At 40.0% G+C, this 26,272-nt stretch overlaps 1 protein-coding gene across 7 annotated transcripts in view; it reads right to left on the reverse strand.

Annotated features, from left to right (window-relative positions):
• Positions 1-26,272, reverse strand: part of epha3 (eph receptor A3) — a 92,762-nt gene that overhangs the window by 36,652 nt on the left and 29,838 nt on the right. For 5 of the 7 annotated variants that reach the window (XM_029458454.1, XM_029458453.1, XM_029458456.1 and 2 more), the window contains 2 exons: positions 5,230-5,385; positions 1,715-2,074 (listed from right to left, as the gene is read on the reverse strand). In XM_029458454.1, coding sequence (XP_029314314.1) covers positions 1,715-2,074; positions 5,230-5,385 — 516 coding nt within the window. Of the gene's footprint in view, positions 1-1,714; positions 2,075-3,539; positions 3,707-5,229; positions 5,386-26,272 lie in introns of those variants that run through there. The other 2 variants (XM_029458459.1, XM_029458458.1) reach the window with 2 other exon arrangements.

The following is a 26,272-nucleotide window of genomic DNA, read 5'->3' on the forward strand; positions in this document are numbered from 1 at the left end:
ACATCAAATGTTTAGCTTTTAATCCCCAGTTCCCTTTCCCCTCATAGCAACATATGATGTGAGTCCTGATTTATCTGCAGCCTCGATACATGTGCACGTACTGTATTTGAACAAGCACTCTCAATCTATATGCACCTCTCATCCCTGCCTTGTCACTTTAAAGAGGTCATGGCTGGACCTTGTCACTTCTAATACAATCAAGTTGTGACAACACAGAGCAAACATAACAGACACTTTTCAGTATATGTATTGTGTGTACACTCAACCTTTCAAATTTGCATATTTACCTCACCAATATGTGTCTAGAGAGTTTACATACTGTATGTATGATTGAGTGAATATATCCTTACAGTGTGTGTGTATGTGTATGTTGGCACACTTGAACAATCTTAAATTGAAGCTTTATACCTACTAATCACAGAAAGAAAAATCTTGCTGATCTTAATCATTGCCTTGATTTGAGAAAATGTGACATATCCTGAAGGACTGCACTCTCCTGCTTCACTGAAGGGGCTCAAAGCACAATGCTTCACAATATACCTACTCCTACTACTCAGTTTAAATGCATAGCTCTTGCCATCTGCCTATCATCAACGATGTGATGGAGTGTCTGACCTCGCTAGATGACAATTTAGAAAAACCACCTTCCAAGGTTTGGAACAAAAACAGCCCGACAAGAAGAAGAGAATAGCAGGGTGTAGGTTGGGTTTGGAAAGTGACAGGTAGAAATACAGGATCCTGTGTCCAGATGAAGAGAGAGATAATGATTGAGAGGAAAACCGAAAGCAAAACAAAACGCTGAACCGCTGACACAAAAACATTACCAAACACAAAGGCAAACTGTGTAAGAGAACAGTGAAGGGAGCGGGAAGAGAATAAATGGATGTAGTATAGCCAGACCTTTGCGCATTCCTTGCTAGAGTCAGGGATTTCTGAGGTTTGGCGCTTTCGACTGCAGCTAGATTTATTTTACTCTTGGAATTTCACTACACCACTTCGCTTTGACTTCGTATTCATCTAAGGAGTGGATGTGTGGAGAGATATTTGTATAAAAGATTGATGGGACTTTTAGGTGCCCATCCTCAAGTTAAGACTGACTTTTAAAAGGATGAAACATTTTTTTGCAAAGAAGGAAAACATTCGATCCCGGTCGTTAAACAGGAGAATAGCGGCCTGGGATCGCCTTGTAAATGTCCAGGGCTGATGGTTGGAGTGCATATGTTTGGAGCACATCGACTGTAGGCTCGTGTATTATATGATGAAGGTATTTAGAGGGAGAAAGACTGCAGTTTAGAGAGATGTACTTGCATATTATCCATGTTTTAGCTAGCTATATTCTAATTTATTTCTACACTTGTGGTTTTACACACTGTGAAATTAAAAATGACAGTTTCTTGATGCATTAGGACCATACATCCATATATATAAATGGTGTCTGGATTCTTGCGGTGTAAACCTTAACGCCTAAAACTCTTGGTCTAAAATTAAAGCCAATCTTAATATTGCAAGTTTGAGATTTTCATCTAAAAAGGTTTTTAACTCAAGGAGCCATCTTATATCTGTGTTATCTGTGCACCTTCAACTTTAGTGCAGCTATCAGTACAATCTCCTGGTGGGGCTTTGATAGAATTTAAAATGATTGTTTTAGAGCATTTCTGTCGGATTATCTGAGTGCATGCCTTCATCCATCTATCCATCTGTTGTGACATCTCACCAGCTTGGTTGGTGGTGATGGTGACGGCGGCGTACTGCCTCATCTTGGGTGCCAGCGATGACACGCCGTTCAGCGCTTCAATCTCAAAGGTGTAGTTAGTGTGGGCTAGCAGGTCCCCCACCGTCACCGTGGTATTGTGGAGGCCCGTGGCTCTTGGCAGAAAGTGAACATTGCTTCGGCAAGGCTCGCAACGCAGGTTGCCACCGTTACTGCCGTTAGCGGCCCCACCACGGCAGCGTTTGCAGAGGACAGTGAAGGTGACGTCCCTGCGCCCGCCAGCGTCCTCCGGCCAGCTCCAGTCCAGGATAACCGAAGTCTCGTTGATGGACGAGATGACATTTCGAGGAGCTGAAGGGGGCCCTGGTAGACAGTGAAGAGAAGAAGATGAGGTGGGAAAAGGAGGATGGTAATTATGGGAAAAGGGAAAAGGGAAATGTTTGAAATTGCGAAGAAAAAATGTAATAAGAAAGGTAATTAGTAGAAGAGGAAAGAGAAGAGAGAAAAGAAAGAAGAGGTGGAAAATAGTACCAACTTCAAGCAGCAGACCGACATTAGATGGAATTAGATTTAGCAGCAGTCATCTGCAGGGTCAATTATTGAAGGCTATTCTAAACTGTAAACTAATGGGATTATTCAAAAAAAGAAAGGGGCAGGGTTTTTCTTTACATCGTAATGGTTTTATTGATTGAAGTTTGTGTCCATTAAAAGTACGCTGTTTTCCCAGGAAGTGAGTTTTTCAAGAAGAAACTGGACTTTTTAATGGGGTCTTTAAAGTGCAAAATAAGTGTACCCTCTTGGAGATTTTCACTCTAGAAAAGTGGAATGAATGCTGCATAATATATACACAACCTTTGTGAATTGTAGTTTAATTACGTTAATATCAGGGTTGAGTTGATATGAGTCTGTGTTTGTACTACAAAATGTATCAGTTTCCCTCTTTTTGGATCAGTAAAAGAAGAAAAAGGGCACGACACAGCCTATTACACAAAAAACTGACTGTCAAACTCTGATATATAAAAGTAAAACTGTCTTATTACAAACAGATCTCTCTGAATATTTCCAGATTTGTATCTCAACGCTATGCCTGTAATTACATGGAGAACAAAACAAAACTGCCAAATAAGGGGCGGCTTAGTGAATTGTGCCTTGAGATAAAATGCTTTGTTTGGTTTGTTTGACTTACTATGCATGGCTCCTTTTTTGGTAATCTGCACTAAAGTCTTTGACTGTAATGTGCAACAGAAATTTCAGAAGAAACAGTTGTTCTGTTTAGAAAATCAGAAAATCACATCAGAGTATCTGGAAGTCTCTCAAATCTAAATTGAAGATTTCTTAAAACATGTTTAATGATGTAAGAAATCATGTCAACATGACTCCTGGACTGAATGATCTATCACAAGCAGTTTCTAATTGAACATTTAAGTAGTTTATCAGACAATTAAGTCACACTGGAGGGGCAAACTTTGTAATAGGCTCTTGCATTAGGCTATGACGGATACAAATACCATTCAAACATATGGTAAGTACACAATTTGTCATTTTGTATGATTTTGTATCAAAGCATCCTCCTCAGCCTCGCAGAAATCAACAAATGCAAAGAGTTAGACATCCTGTTGATATCATCAAAATGAAATTTGATGAGGCACATTTGATTTAAAGTATAAACAGGCAGCGCATCTCACAGTAATTGGGAAATATTCCTTAACCATTGAGATCAGCGCAAACTTTCAAGGCAATTCTAGTCAAGCAATAAACACCAAATGATTTCTCAAACTTTCTGTGAAGACTATTACTCCTTTCACTGACTCCTCAGAGAAAACAGCTCATTAATGCATACTGTCATTAACAGTATCCACTATTAAGTATGTATATATTGGCCTACTCTGTGTATTCGTAAAAGTGAGACTGTATTTTCTTTACTATACTAATCCGACCCTGACAGTCCTCTGGCTCACCCATACAGCTAATTCCCCTGACTGCATCAAACTGGACCTGTAATTCAAACAAGATATTACCTGCACAGGCATGCACATGTACATATGCAGGCAATCATATACTAATTCCAAAAGTCAAAATAATACATTGACATCGGGATCAACATGTGACATGAATTATGGAGCGTAAGAACTGAGGATGTGTGTGTAATCTCCGATCCCTCACAGAGACATTTATGTATTGGCAATTCTCTTTAGGCTCTTTCCAGCCTTCAACTTATCACTAGAGATCACTATAATATAAGAAAAAGGGACTTGACCGTGTCTTTAGGCAAGTTACAGCGATGGTGATGCTCAGAGATGCGGACCAGCACATTTTGTGCATGTTGGTCTTAATTTGGATAAGTTACTGTGGGACGTGCATTGATGCATTTTTAATTGGTGGAACTGAATTCTTGGGACTAGACACACAATACCTTATACACTGTTACGACAGCTGTTACACAAACGTCCCATGTTGAATACAGCAGGAAATACCATACGGTTGAAAATATTTATTTTTAGTATTTCCTTTTTTCAGGTTTCTTTTTTAGAGTTCAGTATTCTCATCTTTTTGCCAACATTTTCAAATGTACAGAGTCAACTCTAAAGAACCTCTATCCCACCGCGAACAGTATAATCATGATCATTATCTCTTAAAAACTCATCTATTCATTCGCAGCCTTCACGTCGCTCAATCTGTCCCAATGAGGTGAAATGTGCCTAGTTGACAAGATGGCATTGAGATAATCACAACAGGGACCTGTCGTGACTGTCTTTCTAATTACAATTCTGTCTATGGCTGTGGGCGTCAATTTGCATGTTCTACTGTTCTCCGCACGGTGCAAGCCTTTATTTTTTTCTTCCTAGCCCATTTAGTAACGGATATATCCATAACCTGACATCAGGGAATGCAGGGATTTATAGTTTTATGGGGAATGCATTTTGGAAGGCTTGCAGGAGGCATCTGCAGTGCATTTGCATCAGAGAGAGACAAAGGAGAATCATGTAGGAACCTGAAAAGGTGATAACATGTTCTTGGGCAATCATAGCTTTGGTGACCTTTGAATAAATAAGGAATTTTAGGGAACGCTCTTTGTCTATTAGTAAGCTATTTTTACTGTTGAATTGGGAAACAATCTTAAATTGGATTATCCGTAAGAACTACTACAAATGAGACACAGTTGGACTGTTTCCATCAGAACCAGAACAAGCTATGTGTAAAACAATATATATGAAAGCATTTTCAGCATCATAGGGCACTAAAACTCAATGACATCCAAATGAATGGGTTTCAGCGTCTCTTCAAGGCAAAGTTAAGACAGGGTTCATTGCATGTTTTATGGGCTAATGAGAAAAATCCTCCCACACCACATTGGAGGTCTCCTCTGGTCTCTGGGCTATCTGATAGAAAAATAACATGAGTGGCTGTGGAAAGGGAGGAACCTGCATTATATCAGGATGCCACTGACCCCTCATATGATATATCAAATTGCGCCAAATGTTTCTGTTATGCTAACGGAAATTTAAAAGCACACTTACGGGTACAGGCCATAGACGCAGGGTCTCCTTCAGCACGGAAGTAGTTTTTCTCACAGCCACAGTGTAGCGACCCCTCGTGGTGAGAGACACTATGAGGCGGACACTTTGAACACTCCATATTTCCAAGCGTCGATTTGTAGAAGCCCGCCCTGCACACTGGACACAAAAGAACACAGGCAGATGCATGAGTGTCATGCTGAACCAGCACATCAATAGCGATCTAATAGCTGCCTTACTTTGCCGAAGCACCTACAGCAAGTAAGAAGTGAAAGATAGGGATTATTTAAAACACTGACACACACACACACACACACACACGCACACGCACACACACACACGCACGCACACGCACGCACACACACACACCACACACACACACACACTGCAAGAAGCGGACTCAATGAAAATGTAACAAGAACCCATTGACTGCCGGTAAAAAAACAATAATTATCTGCTTTGTCTCTATTTCCCACTCTCTTCATCTCTCAGAAGGCACAACATGAATAATGCAAATTGTCCCCTCAGATAAAAGGACTGTTCTCTTTAAATATCGGTGGTGTTAAATCTGCACTCAGCAGCTCTTTCAACTCCTACCTACTCACCACAAATCTGTTGCAATCTGTGCAAGTAGGGTGACACTCCACCTGCGCAAAGTATATTGCATGTGTAAGTGTACGTGTGCTTCTGTGTCTGTGTAGGAAGGAAGATCAAACATAACTTTGCCTTATGTTTTTTTTCTCTCTCCTTTCTCTATCAATTTAGTTCCACCATGCTTTTTTGTATTCTCTTTTGTTCTCCTCTATCTCATGTTGAAAACATTGTAATTTTATCTAGACTTGATGATCGGATACAAAGCATTGAAGCCTACAAAAAGCCTATCTCCATGATGGTAAAGACTATTGTACTGCCCGTAGACAGAAAGGTTGAATACCAACAGTACTGTACTTCCAAGAACAAGATGTAGGTACACAGTAACGGCAAATTAAAAAAACACAGGATCAAAGTAGCATTTGGCTGGTATTTTACAAATATGGCAGGAATTCATGAGACCGCTTTTGTGTTTGAAAAGCATCAAATATTTTTGAAAAAGAGTGTTTAAAATAAACAAACATCCGGTTTGGTGAACTGCGTGGTCGTTTTATAAAAAAAAGATACATTGCAAAAAGACTTCCCACAGACAAGCAGGCTAGTATTGATAAATAATTAACCAATCACCTACTTTTTATTAAAATGGAAACTTGATACTGTTGCACGCATACACAGACAAACTCTCTCTTTCTCTGTCTCTCTCACGCGCACACACACATGCACACACACACACACGATTAAAAAAAATGGCTTGCCCCAACAGACGGGAGCCAGCAGAATGTGTGGGCTCAGCAGAACCGGTCTGACAGTTCCCAGTGGGGGACAACACACTTCTGCAAAAGCCAACACTGCTGATACTACTACTGCCATATTCATCACTGACATGGCACCCCAAGGTCCCATGCTGCACTAAACACTTCTCTACCTCCCCTTTACTGTGTGTGTGTGTACTGTATGTGTGCATGTGTGCGAGTGTGTGAGAGAGAGTAATACAATGTGAAGCGGGTTTTAACAGCCCAATATAATCATACTGATGAAATGACAACCACAACACTTGCTGACACACACAAAACAGACCACCCTGATTGGACGACACACCAGGAAATTAGACATGACAGCTAGCAACCCCAGCCAATCAGGTAAGAGAAGCTGCAAGATAGACGCAGGGTCAGCAGAAATGCACAAAGAACATAAAACAGAAGTGTGTTTGAACAGACAAAAGTTAGAATGAATTAATCTCATAACAGTGGCAGACTGAGATTTGATCCCTCTATCCATAAACAACCTTTGACAGAGCACACATGCCCCTGACAGTTCACCCCTGGATAACACCAAACAAAGATCCCTTCACTATATTCATTGGACAGTTAAACCACTGGGCTCGAGTCCAGCTGGATCTGTTTCCATTTAGTTACCGTATGTACCTTTGTGTATGAAATCCTGGCATAGATCTCACCGCGGATTAGAAACTAATCAATTATGGGGCTATTTATATTCACTGGGAAAGTTGTTGCTAATAATTCTTTAGTTTTCATATTCAGACGTCCAAAGTAATTTTTATGAAATCATTGTGGATAATGTGTTTTTTTCTTGTTCTGCTAGAATAACAGATTAAAACAAATCGACATTTATATATCTCAAAATATATAGCCGTGTGCTTTATACATTTGTAATTTTCAATGTCAAGATGGGTCACAAATATATCCTTTAATTTAAAAAATGCAAGGTAATTTCCTTTAACTGCTGTGCATTGTAGTTTTTAGCAAACATTAATCACACAGTAGTAAACAGTGCGTATGTTGAGGGCTACTTTCAACTGTTGATTGTGAGCAACATTTTGAGCATTAGTGCATATTTGTGGTGCTAGGAGTTTGCAGGACTGACTATAATCAAACTACAGAGCTTATGTCCATTGTAATGAAGGAACATTTCCCCTTCGGGAATTGTGTGGCTCACTAATGTGAAGTTACTGTAATATATTTTAGAAGTACAGAGGAATGTGCTATACTTTTTTAGCTACACCAAAAACACTTCTTAGTTGGATCATCATTGTTATTATTGAGTAAAATATAGAATATCACCGGTAGTATTGTTTAAGTATGGCCCTCTGTAACTGCTGGAGGAACTTAACATCTTACTAGACTTGGACAAATCACTCTGACAAGTCAACGCTCCAGGAACGTAAAAAAAACAGCCTCATTTCCACTTGAAAGTAAAAAATATACGGGAACTTTTCAGTGACTAACACAGCTGTAAAACTTATTAGGCACTGAGAGGATTCCATAAACTTTCAATGTAAAAATCAATAACCAAAGCTGCACTTACGATATGAGGTATTCATATGACAGTATAGTAATATGTTGTATTTTCTTGACCGCAAACCCTAAAAATATTTTTATAAGAGTTGGAAAAGAATAATAAAGGCCCTGTTTCTTCCCTGTGTGTCTGCCTGTCTAGCTCTGACAGAGGCTGATGGTAAAATCAGATTTGACTCGCAGGAGGTTAACTACTCATCTAAAAGAGAACCGAGTTGTGTTACACTGACATTCACCAGCAGTGTGTGCAGGGGCATGACTGGATAGTATGATACAGCATAAGGTAGTGTGTGTGTATGTGTGTGTGTGTGTGTGTGTGTGTGTGTGTGTGTGTGTGTGTGTGTGTGTGTGTGTGTGTGTGCCCCGGGAGAGGAAACGCAGCACCTCTTCAGATGACATGACATGAGTATGTGTGATTAATTTAAATATGTGAAAATAACACGTACAGACACACACATTTCACATGATCATCCCTGCCTTAACATAGAGAGAAAATTAAATGTTTGCAGAAAAGAAAAATATGAAGGTTATCTTTTATTTATTTTCAAATCAATAACAGCAGCAGGAACAGCATGAAAGGACTGTATCACTGTATCATTGTAAGTAGTTGTTTGTGAAACACACGCATCTTCCACACACACAAACACCCCCCTCACACACACACACACACTTACACACACACACACACACACACATACACACACACACACACACACAAACAAACACACAAACATGCATTCAAGTTGAAATTATTGCAAATACTCTCACACACACACAGGGGTATAACACAATGTCTTGCTACTTTCCACATAATGACGGCTGAAACACGATCCATTCATTCACTTTTAAAGAGCGGTACACACTAACATTTACACACAGGCACACATGTACACACACATACAGCTGCAACAGCCACATGATAGTGTGATTGTAAAATAACTGGGGCTGCAATTTGCTCAATCAATAGTCTAGGTCATGGGACACCAGCATCAATAATTAACGTGACTGCTGGATGGTCTAGTGGTCACATGCACTCCCGCTTTTTTACTACATGTTGACAACCTAACCTGACCTTGGAGAGAACAGATTTGGTTACTATGCATCTTTTGAATGGGACCGATTTCAAAGACTTTACAAGACAACAAAGAGAATTCATGGTATACATTTTTGATTCTAAAGCGAAGATATTTTACAATTTACAAAAAGTTGTTTTCAAATGGAATCTGTTGGTAATTGGCAGCTAAATCACCATGTGACCAGGGATACATCAGAAAAACATGACCAAGTTAGCACCCAACAACTTCTCACAAGACTTGTGTCATGTTGACCTTGACCTCACTGGTAACTTGTAAATTGATTATTGTCACGCAGGGGAAGTAACGCCTCTCTTGACCCATATCTTTACGTCGGCCGAACCGAAGCTTCAGTTTTGCTCTTCATCTTTCTTCCTTTCTCTCTCACGCACACTTCAAGGTTCAGTCTAGCTGCAGCCAGAGCAAAACGGCAACCTAACAATTGATTCCCTGTTTCCATTCCACCTCCGCCTCTTTTCGTTTTCAATCTGACAAGATCCCGATGATTTTCCCTCCCTCTCTCCTCCCCTTCCATCTTCTTCCGTCTCCACCTCCTCTTCATCCTGCCCACCCTCCTCCAGTTCTTTTCTGTGGCTTTCCCTGCTCTTTCTTTTGCTCTTTTGCTTTCTGTACTTAATTGGAATAGCTCTCTTTGAAATGGAAAAGTTATTTACTTTGACAGTTTAGGCATTTGGCTGGCGGTCTTATCCGGAGCCACTTGTGATGTTACTGGAAACATGGCAACAGTAAACATCTCGCCCCCTGCCATGAAATTCCCCTTGGGCCAACCAATAACAAGCTGCACAAATCTGGAAAAGGTCAAAGTCTTTTATGAAACCATGGTACATTTTGGTGGGAAATTTCCAACAATAATTGTGCCATTGTTTAAAAATAGTGCATCATGGCATAACACAGTCACATTGTTGACTGATGAGAAAGTACGTAAAAATGCAAGCATAGCTACATTTTCAACAATGCAGTTGATCGTATTACCATCTCTCTGAATGTCAAAGGAGAGTTGATGTGTTGAATGCTGTAGCAAGGATTTATGACATATTTTTTAAATTGTAAAGACACTTAATTTTGCCAAAATAACTTTAGTTACGAGCAGCTACAATACATAAATATTGTTATCTGTAGTACCATATTAAATCCTAGAAGACTTAACCCTGAGAGAGCCTTAATAACAAGCACATAGGTCTGTCACAGACACATTGATATACCGAATATACCAATTCTCTCAAACAGAAAAGTGATGCAGTCATCCATTAAGCTCAAAACAATCAATTTGTTGAAGCTAATATGTCCGTAACCCAATAAAATTAACTAATTTCTGTCAGAAATATAAATGACAGCAATCAGTAAAATTGATAGGTTGTGTCTTGGGGCACATTACTACACATTCCATCTCTCTTATGTTCAATTATTGTGTCATTTGCAATGACGATCACCTTGGGAACATATTGGAGTTTATTTATACGTCAGTTTGGCGGGTCAACGTGCTGCTGCTTGCCAATCTGAGCAGAGAAGTGATTCTTTACGTCTGCAATTTCCCAGAGCCAGTATCCATCAACTAGAGGACACATTAAGTGTCCAAACCAAACCTTTAATGTAAGTAGATCTGATGAGAGCTGCCAAATCTAATCAGAATATAACAAAGACCTGTAATGGGCTCTCAGCTCTTAAGGTTGCAATTGCTGATGATTTTTATATTACCATCGTTTCAGTGCTGCGCTGGCACAGCATGAGTTAGAGGAGGGATCAGGTGGGATATAGCAGTAACATAAGCAGTATGTATTGGTTTCTTTGTTGAATTGTTAGAAATCTGCATGTGTGTAAGTCCCAGTAACTGTTCAAATACAACCCTTCTATTTGGAGTAGTATGAAATGGGCACAGTAAGTCAGTAATCTCAGATACTTCGAGCACTAAATGAGCTCATCACTGACACATTTGGAAATGGACTTGCCTAATCAATTTATTGCACACTTTTAGTAAATACAATAGTGAATGCTTATGGAGATTTTTCATTTTCATCCAAGCAGTTCAAATCTATATAATGATGTTGCAAAAGATTTAACAATATGGAAAAACATTAACATTCTCTGTTTGATTTTGACTCAATGTTTCTATTCTTGCTAAAACTAGCAATAAACCAGCTCTGTGATGCAAAACTAGCAACAGTGATCATCTAACTTTCCCAGAGCATCAAAATATGAACCACCAGATCAATTTCTGACCTTGACTTTTCAGTTATATAATTGCCATGACCTCATACGCTGCATTTTCAGCAGCAATAGAAATGAAGCAATTGGCTGCAGTGATGTGGAGAGCCAGATCAGAGTTTTTGATGCTAACTGCAGGTTAATGGCCTGGAGAGACCCCACTATTCAAGTCTGTTTATCTAAACACACTCAAAGAGACTCTTCTGCTGCCTAGATGCACTGTGTGTGTGTGTGCGTGTGTGTGTGTGTGTGTGTGTGTGTGTGTGTGTGTGTGTGTGTGTGTGTGTGTGTGTGTGTGTGTGTGTGTGTGTGTGAGTCCAGAATACTAATCATTATACCACACAACCACCAGCAGTTTCTGTCTGTGTGAAAGCAAGTTACCATGTGTATGTGTTTATGTGTGTTTCAAGTGTGTGTGCGAGCGCTAGCACAATCTGGCACGGTAAAGCTTAATTAAGTCATCTGATCCAACACTGATTTGCATAATAAAGCAGCCTGATGAGAAGGATAAGAGGAGGACGAAAGGAAGTAGAGGAAGATGAAGGGGAGGTAGAGGGGGAGGATGTGAGGAGGTGAAATAGAGGTGGAGGAGGAGGAATAAATTCAAGGTGAGGAAGGTCTGCATTACATGTATTGTTGCAGACAGGAAAGCAGAAAGGAAACACGTGTTTGTAAGTAAAAACACCAAGCCACACAAGAACATTATCATACTAACAGACCAATTATTGTGTTGTATGTGTGTGTGTGTGTGTGTGTGTGTGTGTGTGTGTGTGTGTGTGTGTGTGTGTGTGTCTCAAGGTTTTTATGATTTAAGCAACATCTTTCCCCTTTCATTGTCCAAAAACATAATTACTGTTCAACATTAAAAACACAATTATTTCCAGTAGATGAGGAGTATGTTAGTGATTATTGTTATGTAATCATCAAAGAAGCAGTTTAGCCAATGTGTGCTGCCTGCTCTAAATTACATTTTAAAGTAACAAATACTGGCCATCTTATTTCAGTCTATCCTTTTGATAAAAAGACTGGTAACAGACCTTCTCTCTTAGTTTCCTCCTTCTCTCTTTTATGTTCACAAAAGGGGAAATTAGCAGAATCAACACATCAGATGTCTATTAGACTATAATTGTTTGCTGAGTTTCTGCACCGTGGTATCATTCTGGGACCCATGAATCTAATAAAACTCAGTTAACATCTCAAGTTTCTTTTTAACTATATAAACTACTTCATGGATTTTAAAAACAGTGAGGAAACGATGAGAATGTTTTAGAATGTACCATTACAATTATCCATACATCCATATGTAAAAAGACAAGTTTCCACATTCATTTCATTATTATTAACAATAATATTAATATTAATCACTTTAAAAAGTACTACTGTGTCTGTATTTAAGGTATTTCATTTCATTATGACAGTATGGAAGCATCATGTGGTGACTTTCCTTTAAACTAAATAAATGGAGCATGAGAGAGAAACAGCAGCTTTTATTAAAAAAGCATGTATGTGTGTGTGTGTGTGTGTGTGTGTGTGTGTGTGTGTGTGTGTGTATGTGTGTGTGGAAAGCTGCTGTTGGTTGAAGGACAATAAACTGGGGCAAGATAGGGCAAGTACTGTACAAGCCCCACACACGCAGAGGCATGGATCAACTCCCTGCTGTATCTATTAAGGACGCAATAACTGTTTCCTACACCCTCCACACTTCAGAGATCAACCAGGTCAGTAAGAAAATCCAGGACAAACCAGCACAAACACACTCTCCAGACACACACACTGAGGTGATGTTAATTCAACTGCTACCCGAACTTTACCGCACGCATAAACACAAATTCATCCATCCTCATTACTGTTCAAGTTAAATATTGATCACTTTGTTAACCAGAACTGTGTGTGTGTGATAAATGGGGCGATGGAGAAGAAAGATAGGATGATGGCGGCTGAGAGCAGAGGGATAGAGAGGAAGAGAGAGTGGGAAACCCTAATCAGAAAGACGACAGCATATTAGCATATTCCCACACTAACTCTGCACACACCCCAACAATAAACCTATTTGTCTTAATCCATCACACAGTACTACTACCACTGTTAACATTTCCCAAAGCCAACACACTAGTGTGTGTCCATATCTGTGTGTATATGCATGTATTGTGTTGTGTTTAAAGATGGCACTGACCTCCTAATGCCCTCACACTTTCCCAAACACACACACACACACACACACACACACACACACACACACACACACACACACACACACACACACACATTCCACTGTTCCGCTCCTTGGAAACATGCACTGCACAACCTCACCGCCCTTAAACCCATGTGCCTCCACTCATCCTTTACAGGACTATTGTGCTGCTTTGAATGCAACTGATAACCAGCCATGTACACTAAGCACACAAACACACTAGCTGTCGTCATCTTGGTGATTTAGAGCAGGACAGGCCATTGTAGCGTAATCCCATGAGTGACAATAGTAGCCGATGGCAACCATGTCACCATTTCCATAATGATATGGCAACGTGGACGTGGACATATTTTCATCCTATGCTTGGTTTTCCATTGGCAAGTAAGTGATTTATACAAGTATTGTTACTGAAATAAATTTATATTGTGACGTTATTATATGTAAGTAATCCATTACACGGCATCTACTTTCTTTTATAAGTCCCATAACATCACATTCTAACAGTACACTCTAATTCTGACTGAAGGTTTGACAGATGCATAGATAGGGAAATAAAAGATAAAAGGGTGAGGAAAGAGGGAGAGAGGGGAAAAAATAGGAGGGGGGATGGTAAACAAATAGAAAAGCTCCCGGTAATTATTCCAATTCCATATGCATCTTTCAACAACAAGTGAATATGTGTGTGTTTGTGTGTGTGTGTGTGTGTGAGAGAGAGAGAGAGAGAGAGAGAGAGAGAGAGAGAGAGAGAGAGAGAGAGAGCCAGAGAGAGAGCCAGAGAGAGAGCCAGAGAGAGAGAGAGAGCCAGAGAGAGAGCCAGAGAGAGAGAGCAGAGAGAGAGAGAGAGAGAGAGAGAGAGAGAGAGAGAGCCAGAGAGAGAGCCAGAGAGAGAGCCAGAGAGAGAGAGAGAGAGAGAGAGAGAGAGAGAGAGAGAGAGAGAGCCAGAGAGAGAGCCAGAGAGAGAGCCAGAGAGAGAGAGAGAGCCAGACCCGCTTGTTGTGCCCCAGGACAGTTTTATTGACCAGTGCCAGAGAGGACACGCTCTCTACTTGAAGAGAAAATAGGCCATCTAAAATGCTGCTGGACACACACACACACACACACACACACACACACACACACACAAACACATACACACACACACAAACACATACACACACACAAAGTGATGGTGACCCACTTCACTCAATGTGCTCAGTCGGCAAGACTTAAACAAAGAAATTGAGTTGACGCACTTTTATTATCCCAGTGATGCAAGACAAATGCAAACAACTACACTATTTTAAACCTCTAATATTATTAAATGTGTTTTAATACATTCAGGTTTTATTGAGTTTTAGCGATGATGGAAATCAGTATATTCATACATTTCTCCATTATTTTCATTTAAATTTTAAAGATGTTGCATATAAGCATATGAAACACGTCACTTGATATACGGTGCATCTTTATGTTGGATCTTTTGTGAATAAACTCATCAATTTCATCTCTTATAGATATGACTTGTGTTCTAACTCCAGTTTGAGGTCCCTCTAGTGTCTAATGTAGTTCAGATAAATAGGCGTCCATATGGTTGCTGACATTGAGCCCCAGTCGGGGGGAAGCTACACTGCCTGCTTAGGTCTGGTTAGAGAACTGTAGTAAAGCCCACTAGGGAAGACCACTTTCACTGCTGGAACACCTGAGGACGGCTGAAGGACACACACACACACACACACACACACACACACACACACACACACACACACAAACACACACGTATATGCATAAGCTGATGGACACCTACACACAAGCCTCAGTACGTGGCTGCTACCATATGTTAAATAGCCCCCAGGCTCTTCGCACTTCAGAAAACATGACAGTCTGGCTTTCATATTGCCCACCGTGTTACTCTCAGTGGGATCTGCACTACCCACACTGAAGAACGGATGCTGGGATGAATTTGAAACTGAAGGAAAATAGAAACATCTGTTTAAATTGATAACTCCTGGCTGTTTTCTGTTTTCTAGTACCTTACCTAGAAACATCGTTAGGGGATTACCGCAGGATGTGCTGTCTGTTATTCAAATCTGACAAACAAATCTTATTGTTGGATTTCTTGTCGAATATCGTGTGGACTGTAGATGATTTCATTCTGAAGAAAATAACGGCAGCACTGGTGCGCTGCAGTCTAAAATTCCAACATCTGGTTTGCATCTGTTGCTACGGGAGACAATATAAACGATCGTAAAAACAGGGATATGATCCATAACGATTTTAACCACTGTTAGTTTCCACTGTTGCTTTTTAGTTCATGCATTGTAATGGTGTATTTCTAGATTTTAAAAAGCATATAAGGAACGCATGTGTTGGGGCAACCAGTACAGGATTAAATAGAGAACAGCAACGTGTGCAGCTGTGATCAGAGGGGCACAGGTGGAATTATATAATACAAAGAAAATAAAAATGGTTCTTCAACATAAAGTGATTTTCTCAAAATATTCATTTTAAACCACTTTCACAACCATATTGCATCATATTCCAAAATAGTACACCTTACCTTATCTGATTAACTCACACCCAACCAAATATTTCACATGTATCTCATTAGCTCTCACCTTGAAAGCAAACACTCTATGAATCTCTGACAGAAGCGGGAAGGTCAGAATCTGTTTCTTAAGGTCTGAGAATTTCGCTGTGTAGCCCATGCTCGAGGTGGCTAATGGGATTCTCTTGCATGCCGCAGGGGATAAAATGAGAGGCAATTTGATCAAGGTTTCGTATCACAAAATAATAATCACATTCACAGCTTCATGCCAATGTTGCAGCCCCATCCACTTGCAGTGATCAGCATTCAAATTAGACCTATCTCATTGGATGGCTTATTATGTTCCCTGGTGACGCTCTTAACCTGTGACATTCTAAGAGAATTTTAAACAAGAGCGAGACACAGGAAGTCACAGAAGTCGATGTGTGACTTAATATGCCTGAATTTGATCTTATGGTTTTGGTTGTTTTGTTTTTTTCTTATCATTGAAATTACATTAATTTAATAAAAGCAACCAAACAAACATGGAAGCTACATTTGAAACAAACATCCCTGACCAAGAGCGTGAATGACACATTCATCCAAGTGAGCATTTGTGAATAATTATTTGTTATTGGAACAGCAGCCACTAATTGTATTATACTGGTGTCATTGAAAAGCATATCTGCTGGAAAGAATGTATTCAATGTGTTACCATGGAAGAGACTTCATTTAGCTGCAGAACAAGAAAGACTAGAAGGTGCTTTTCTATAAAATCATGTTGAATACATGTAGTCATGTATCTTTAAGGGAAATAGATTGTGCTGTTTTCCTACAGTAGTCAGATATTTCTACGTTAATTGTCTTTTAGAAGATGTCACAAGGTGGCTCACGCTCAGCTGTTTTAACACGACTCTATACATTAAAAAAGACTTAAATCAAACACCCTTAACTCAGTCTGGCCTGTTGGAGAGTCTTTGCTACACAAAACTTAAAGAAGCTGATTTTGCAGTAATTGATGGTCTACAGAATATCTATCTTTTCCAAAGTTCTGGGATTTGCTTTGGCTACAATGTGATGCATTTTGGGTCTATACAGTAATAGCTAATAATATGAGTTCTATGTTTTGGATTGGATTCTACTGAAAGTTTGATCAGTAGTAGTTTGTGGTGGTGAATGCTCAGGGGTGTGAACCAAATGCATGCTGGGACAGTGTCCAGTCCTAACATGCATTGGATCCCTCTAGAAAGATTTTAGTGGCTAGAGAAAATTCATGATTTCATAACTCAACTTCTTAGTCCATGATCCACTTTGAGCTGTGATGCAATGCTTCTCGGAAATAGCAAAATGGGGTCTCCTCAGGCAATAGGGACTATATACGAATTAGGAGGTTATGGTAGTGCGGAACTATGTGAATGTGTGTCTGCTATGTGCACATGTACAAATGCATACATCTGTGTGTATCCATAGAAATATATGTGTGTGTGTGTGTGTGTGTGTGTGTGTGTGTGTGTGTGTGTGTGTGCATGTGTGTGCAGCAGGATTCCAGGGGCAGGTGTCTCAGCAGTGGTTGGGGCAGAGCAACGCTAAATCACTCCTCAACTGACACACCTCACCACAGGGTGTCCCACCATGTGTTACTGCTAAGAGAGAGAGGGGGGGGGGGGTTACGCAGGGGTAGCGGTTACTGGGTCACAGAGAGAGAGATAACCCTCACTATAAATCAAAATCTTGAGATTTAGGTGTAAGGTATGCATGTGTATGTGTGTGTGATCGAGGCAGAGCCAGACAAAAAGAGAATGTATGTATACATGCTATGCCCTTGGAAGTGTGTGTGTGTGTGTGTGTTATTGCATGCATGTGTGCTCCCCTTTCTCCCAGTGTGAATGTGTGTGTGTGTGTGTGTGTGTGTGTGTGTGTGTGTGTGTGTGTGTGTGTGTGTGTGTGTGTGAGTGACAGACCAGCGCAGGTGAACTACAGACAGAGCCAGACATCCTGGCACGATCCAACTACACATCAAGACTCTCGCCTTACCCCCTCCCCACCTCTCTTCTGGCTCGTCCTCTCCCTCTCCCATCATCCTCAGCTGCTGCAACGTATGCCATTGGAACGCATACAATCAAACACATGTGTTTGCACAAGTGTGCAAATCTTATTGTTGTGCTAATTAATATGTTTTATTTTTCTTTGCTTGTATGTATATCATATCATCCATATGTTCACAGAAATGCACACCCGCCCCAATCAAATCAAACATATGTGTAGACATACACTAAAGTCACAAGCACAGAATCCCACATTTGTGTGTGAATAGTGTGTGTGCAGCAGTGAGTTATCACTGATTACACGAGTCTGGATAGTGTTCACAGTCACACCACGATGGATCCTATGGAGATCCATTAGACTAATGCGCTAGAGGCCAATTTAAAGTTGCTCTTATATAACAGTTAATATAACACAAAAAACATATAACACATATGAGGGTGTGAAAAAGAAGAAAAGTCAAACAAACCGAGATAATACTACAAATGTATGGTACAAATATATAGAAATCATTTGGTTTAGTTTGGCAATGGAAAGTCAAAATACAGCAAATGTAAAAGTCCCCGGACTATCACAGTCATGTATTACCTTTGCTCAGGATTGACTCAGTCATGACTTTCTAAACTTTCCTTTCTGTGAGTTTGTGCCCTAGGGGTGCAGTGGAGTGGGTGTGTGGTGGTGGGGTTGAGACACTTGGAGAAGTGCAGGTTCAGCAGAAGTGTATTTCCTGCGTGGCACCCTGCAGAGCTAACGTTAGTGGGAGTCTGTGGAGCCCCAGCTCATCGAAGTAGGAAACATAAATTAGATTAGCAGATTCTAGTCATTATCCTCCCAAAGCAATGCTTACAGTTGCTGTTATGTGCAGATACAGAATGCTATATCTTTTTTTGCTCATACTGTGCCCAAAATGATACGCTCGAGCTCAAGCATTGAGAACTGTTCGCCTCAAACATTGCCTTGTCCTATTACCATTCTTGGATCTTGTAAAGCAGGATTTGTGTATTTACGGAGTTAGTCATACCGATAGAGCTATTATTTATTGACAACTGAGGCAGCAATACAAACTGAGTTAAATACAAAGCTTTCAGAGTGCCTCTGTGCCATGCCAGCATTGGTACACATACAATATACACTCACAAACACACACACACACACACACACACACACACACACACACACACACGCACACACACACACACGCACACACACACACACACACACACACACACACACATACATCTGACCATCAATCAAAGATGCACTTTGGGCAGCAGAAACCAAAGCTGACTCACATTGTCAAGATGATATTGGCCTTTTAATAGAAATCAGATACTGGCCAGTCTGTATCATCCACAGCTTTCTCCCTGACCACAGCTAGTGAAACTTAACTCAACACTCTGTAAAATCTGCAATGAAACCTGCCTCACCCCGTCTTAAAAAGCTGGAGAGTTATAGTGTCCAATGATGGTCTAAGTGCTGCTTCAGAAGCGTTACCCGGGTTAGGGTTAGTGAGTCACATTGTGCAAACGTACTTTTCAATTCTTATTTCAGTTTCATCATTTAAAATTCATTCTTATTATCACAATATTATAGTCAAGTTCTTCTTTTCCCACGGTATATATAGTCAGTTGAAAGGCTAACAGTTTATGTGGCTGTTTAACTGACTATTTGTCAAAAATAATAGGACATCTGCAAAACCAATCAATTAACTTCTAGTTCAGGAAAACTATCCTTTTGTTTTGGCTTCATTGGTTAGCGTTACTTTAAGTTAATCTTATGAGGAATGGCGAGAGCAAGAAAGACTCTCACTGCCGCCATTCATCAAGGGAGAAAGTAGACATTCATCATAGATTTGCCAAAGAGTCTGCCACGGCCCATTTCAGTTCCAATCAAAATTTGAATGCTTTTGTGTATTATTTTAGTATTAAAGAGCATTATTAAGGAGCCAAGTGTAATGTTTCATTCCATTTGAGAAATTATTTGCAATTACTGTGATGGCAAATACATGGAAAACCACAAAACTGGATGGATACTCTTTCTGTCTTACACACATAGACACACATATATACGCTGGTGTCCCCCTTAATACTGGGGCCAGTGACAGGCTGAAAGGAGAGCGTGATGCATCAGGCAGGGCTTAATCACCTTTAATCAGCTCCGTCCTTGAATAATGATGAACAGCCCCTTTAACATGCACAGAATGCAGAGAGAAAGAGGAAAAAAGAGGGAGAAGCTTTGAGAAAAAAATGCATACTCTTTGTTGAATTGAGTAGTGACGGATGCCGTCCCTCCTCCTCTGCTTTCTTTCCATACATCCACTTAGTCAATGCAGCAAATTCACTTTCAACAGGCACTGGCTACTGTGCTCCTATGCTTGGCCTGCACAGCCTCATCAATGTATCTCTTTGTAAAAGAAAATAAAGTGAAAAAGAGGCAAAATCCTCATTTAGTTAAGCAAATTCTAGAAGGAAGTGTTGTTTTGTAATGTGATTACCATGTAACTATAGAAATCTCAGACGGATGTATACTGACTTTAGGTGTAAGGCGATGTGAATGTTAAAACGTGCTCTCAGCTCTCCAGGTGTGAAAAGCTTGCTGGTACTCAAAAGTGAAGTTCCTGTTGAACACAACAGTTAATCATTTTCAACCATTTCATGGTTGAATGCAACTGGGTTCATCTTTTCTCTTCTACCAGGTGAAATCTTTCATCTTGAACATCCATTGGATATAAAGTACAAGATTAATATATTGCACTACACGCTTTGACAAATTCAGCTTTCATCTACACTGATGAAGGTAATATTTTACTTCATACTTAAAGAATTGTTTGTAGCAAATGACCTGAATGTAAAGTTAGCCCCAGCCTCTTGACCCCTCCCACTCTCCCATCAACCACCCCAGGCTTGGTTTGGTTGACAGGCAGCTGAAGGGCAGTGCTGTCAGGGAGGCCAAAGGCTGAGGCGTGGGGGGCCTGGCAGTGGCGGCTGAGCCCCAGGACAATGCCATTACAGTGGGGATGAGGACTGCATGAATGACCTGAGGAAATCATGGGGCCAGAAGGAATGTTCTCCTGCTGGGCGCACACATGGTATTTCACTCTGCAGCATGGTGATAACCCCCACTCTCCCCAATAACAGCCACCAGAGCAGTCCATCATTAAAAAGAAACCTGGTGAAGGGTTCTCATTGCAGGCAGATGTACAACGCGGTTACATGTAAGCAAACATATGAAAGATGCACAGAGCTCACAATCTTTACAGACTCTGTCCAGCTCATCAAACATGTATGGGCACACTTCACCTGGCTCTCTTTTTAGATGGCTGACTTATTTTATATACATTGTATAAAACCTTTCGTTTTCTCATGATGACGATCTCCGGTCTCCCTCGCGAAATACAAAAATAATTGGTAAAATGGCAACTACAGTAAAACCTAATGATCCATTTAATAAATACCTGTACATCTCATACTCAAATCTAGCCTTCCATTGAATTTGATGGACAATATGTGTCAGTGGCCTCCCATTGAGCTCCATGCAGCCTCATGTGGCCCCGCGTTTTAAGCCTTGAAGGAGCCAACAGCAGCACGTTACAACCCCATATAGACCAGTCTATAGTGTCTGTTACATACTCTTCATTGACATCAGCCACAGGTTACTATAGTTCACCGGTTGAGAAAAGCACTGCGTTCCGAAGTCCTTGAGGCTCAACACTCTGTAGGACACACATTGAAGAAAGTAATGTCCAATAGGCACCAGGTCATGGAGACCAATAGCTGTATAGTCGCTCACAGCAAGGCCATGAGTGGCCTGCTGTACTTCTAATCAAACATAGCTAACTGACAAGCGTACCCCACAAAAATAACACTAATATAAGATGAATAAAGTATGGATATAAAAGTGAGGCACACCAAAGCGTTATTTGCTTTTCCCATTGGATAGTAAAAGCTGCAGTAATATAGAGCATTTTTCTGCTCAGAGGTGACACATGCTGGGTGGATAACTCAAGTGGTGAAAAACACATCCAGTGTGATTGTCACCTTATGTAAGTAGCACGTCTGATGAGTCACAAATGCAGAGATCAACATTTTAGGCGAGGACATGGAAAGGTTCTACAAATTCTATTTTTCAACATAAATACAGTGTAACTACGATACAAGTAATATAAGATAGAAAGACCTCGGGACCTTTCTTCATTCATTTCATTCATCTTTCCTGACACCCCCGACCATAAACCATTGAGAATAAAGTTACATTGTTATTTAAATAAAGGTTAAACTATATTCCTTTCAACACTTTACATTAGTTTGATTGTTGAATTTGGTCATAACATTTTCAAGGATTTAATACATTGCTGTTTACAATTACAATTACATTGTGTGCCAGACTGCTTTGAAGGTAAGAAGATACCATATCATAACGTTTCTGCTTTATTCTGCCATCTCTTTACCTGGATTATTATTGTGAAGGTTTTATGCTAAAATTACCATATTGACCAAAAATATAGGAATCTAATCTTTGACCTATATAAATCCATATAACCTTTTTGTTTAGTACAAGCAATTTATGATGACCACATTGTGCTATAGTTTCCTATATTACTATATTTCAATAAATCAATAAATTCTAATCTCAAATCATCAGCATACGTTCTGAAATATCGTACGGATTAGCAGTGATATGTCAAATAACATATATGAAAACATCTCACCAGATGTTAAGAATCTAGTGCAATTAACTGAAAGTGATGTGGTATGCTTCATCTAACTCAACAGGCCTCCTCATCTTTCCCATGCTCTGTAAACGTCTGTCGTGCCAGTGAAACCCTTCTTCTCTTTCCTTATTGTTTTTATAGGCCCATAAATAGTCCAGCCTAAATTAATGAGGCCACAGAGACGGTGATGGAGGAGTTTGGGGATAAAGGAATGAAGAGATGAAGGGAGTGATAGATGGCATCATTATAACACAGCACATCTCACTTAACAGAACTGTTGGCTTTGGAAGTTGCATGTTTTAGCATGTGCCAATTCTAGTCTCGCCTTGCCTGAATGTACAAACATACACACACATACAAAGTAGACAAAGCTAACCAAGCTCCTTGTAGCACCATATTCACACACACACACACACACACACACACACACACACACACACACACACACACACACACACACACACACACACACACACACACACACACACACACCACCATAATTATCTCAACTGCGACTATGTGAAAGGAAGATATCCTATTCTTTTCCCACCTGGGGACAATTTACTGAGTATCTCAGTTAAACTGAGCCCACTGGTAATTAAGACTGAAAACCAGTCAGTTAGCTGGCTGATAGCAGAACGCCATTCTTCGTTGCATATGGAGTGGACAAATTACTGTAAAACCTGAATGCAGTGTAAGAGTGCTACAATGAACAACTTTCCAGCTCTCTGTTAGAACCAAACACATCATTTATCAGTTGCTCACTTCCTCAAGTGAAAGTAGTTTATAGTCTACATATAGTTACAGTCTTCCTTCTTCTTAAGGCCAGTGTGATACACATTTAATAAACATGTTTAGCTTCTAAGACTCAATGCTGGCAGACACATATGCATACAAAGTAATTATTAGGAGTAAAAACAAGACCTATTTGGGCTGCTGAAGATGTTTCCCACACATATGTATAATTCTCAATGAGGAGCAAGATAGAGAGCATTGTCTTTCTTAAAATCAGAATCTATCTTCAAAATAATAAGTGCAGGGTTGTTGGTGGAGATTGACACATGAGATTAAGGTTGTTTGCTTCATAATTAAAAGGTGTCCACTCCCGTGGTTAGAGCACTATAATTAACACCTCATTTTCCCCTTAATGATATGCAGTGCAATTTTTTAATGATCAAGCAGTCAAGTCTCTCTCTCCTATGCTTTCCATCTCTCAACCCTTACATTTCTGCATGTGTGTTGACTGTGTCACTCAGCACAACATTAGCATGGTAAGTACATGCAGATGGTAGCCACAGCCAGTAACCTTTCAGGAGCCATTTACATGTAAATCGATAGATTAATTGGCTAAAGCTCAGTATAATTTGGGTCTCATCAATACCACACAACTCAATCACCCCTGGCACTGAGCTGTCATCACCAACCCACACACACACACACACACACACACACACACACACACACACACACACACACACACACACACACACACACACACACACCGACGCACACACACAAGAACCAGTAGTGCACATGAAGCCTCTTAATCTGGAATTTGCAATCGCCCAAGAACTAATTTTTCAATTATTTTATTATACCCATTTTCACTCGTCAAAATATAAGTGATTCAGATTGCTTTCATATCTATGTATTGTGTGAGGATTGAATACACAATATATGATATCAGCGGTAGAGAAACTGATTTCCAAGTTTTGATGAAATACTAGTATCAGCCCCCACATATCAATATAGCTGTTTGCATCAACAATAATACAAAGCAGTCAGAAAAGCAGGGACTCACGCAGGAGTCAGGGCAGAGGCCTTTGCATTAATCAGTGAGATTCTTCTAACATTCCTTGAGGCGGTGCACTTTAGTATCACCTCAAGGTGCTGAAATTGAACACTTAATAGCAAAAGACTAGCAGAGTGGAAGAAATGGAAAAATCGGTCGGTTGTATCGCTAAGCATGGGCCGTGCTACCTTCACCTTGACAAATGCCTGGTGCCATCCATTTGAACAGGGAAAGATGAAAGGAAATAAATTGGAGGAGGTGGGAAATCTGTGGATGATGAGTACAGTAATCTTGTTGGACACTGCTCTCTGCCATTTTTTCTGTTTGTCCTCACACCGCTTCTAACTTTTACATATTTGTGTGTATGTCTGTGCCTGAAAGAGAGAATGTATGAGTTACTGTGTGTAATTTGTAAGAAAGGTCAGTGCTCATCTCCACAGTATCCCTCAACCTTTAAAGGTTGGATCCTTTATCCTGGTATAAGTGACACTTTATTCCAGCCTTTTCAAGAAGAGAGACTTTGGACAAAGACAGAGAGAGAGGCCTCTAGTTTGATGGCAGTAGCGTTAAACATTTTTGGCAGCGCAAACACTTGTTGACACACTGTGGAGGTACTGGTAAATCCAATGGTACTAAGATCGTGGTGCTAACTTAGAATGAGCTGTATGGCTTGTCCCTGTACCGTAAACAACTCATTGATATCATGAACACAGCTACTAAGACTTTAACTTTATTTCATACCCATTATCTTTAACTTCACTATTGAGACCCACATTTACTTGAGCATTTAGTTCTGGGACAGAAATCTGAGGGAGGACACTGAGGGAGGACACTGAGTCCATTATCATTGTAAAACTAGGAAAGTATGAAGTGACAGATTTAAAATACAGTCACAATAATAAATTACATTTTGTGTGATATGTACTGTAGAAAACTAAGGTAGGTTTGTGTCTAACTCGTGGTAAAGCAACATTTAAACACACTCTAAAACAGATTAAAATATAAAACCTCATAAGATGTTTGTATGGAGAAACACATAGACAATGCAACCATACAGAAAGATCATGTATTGTCCAACCAGATTACAAATACATATGGATTTATAAAGAATTGTTCAAAATCGATAATTTATCTGCACATTCATGATATTCATTCAAAATATATATTTTTTAAATGTGGTCACTTCCTTTGTCACATTTTGCTCAATGCTTCTTAATATCAAGACACATTTATTTCATCAAAATCTTGTGCAAATTGCATTTTTCTTAAATGCAAAGGAATTGCATTATTTGATTTGCATACATTGTGGCTGAGCAAGGATGGCAGCTAATGAAGAAGACATTTGAAGCAATATATACAATTACACACACAGTCAATAAAGTGGGAATTGGCATTTGGGAGATGAACACTCGTTTATTCAATACAAATGGTTCTTATCTAGATTTCTTGATATGGTCAAAGAAGGACAAAAAGGCAAACACAGAAGTGGGAAAAGACACTCACACACATTGACACAGCTGCAGACCGTTAAGGTTGCCCAGTGTGGTCTAGCGTTGCAGTCTCCATGCTTGGCTGCTCTGGGCATGCTCTGTTGTGTTTGGCAT

This window comes from Cottoperca gobio, chromosome 21 (genome assembly GCF_900634415.1).
Source record: "Cottoperca gobio chromosome 21, fCotGob3.1, whole genome shotgun sequence".
NCBI lineage: Eukaryota > Metazoa > Chordata > Actinopteri > Perciformes > Bovichtidae > Cottoperca > Cottoperca gobio.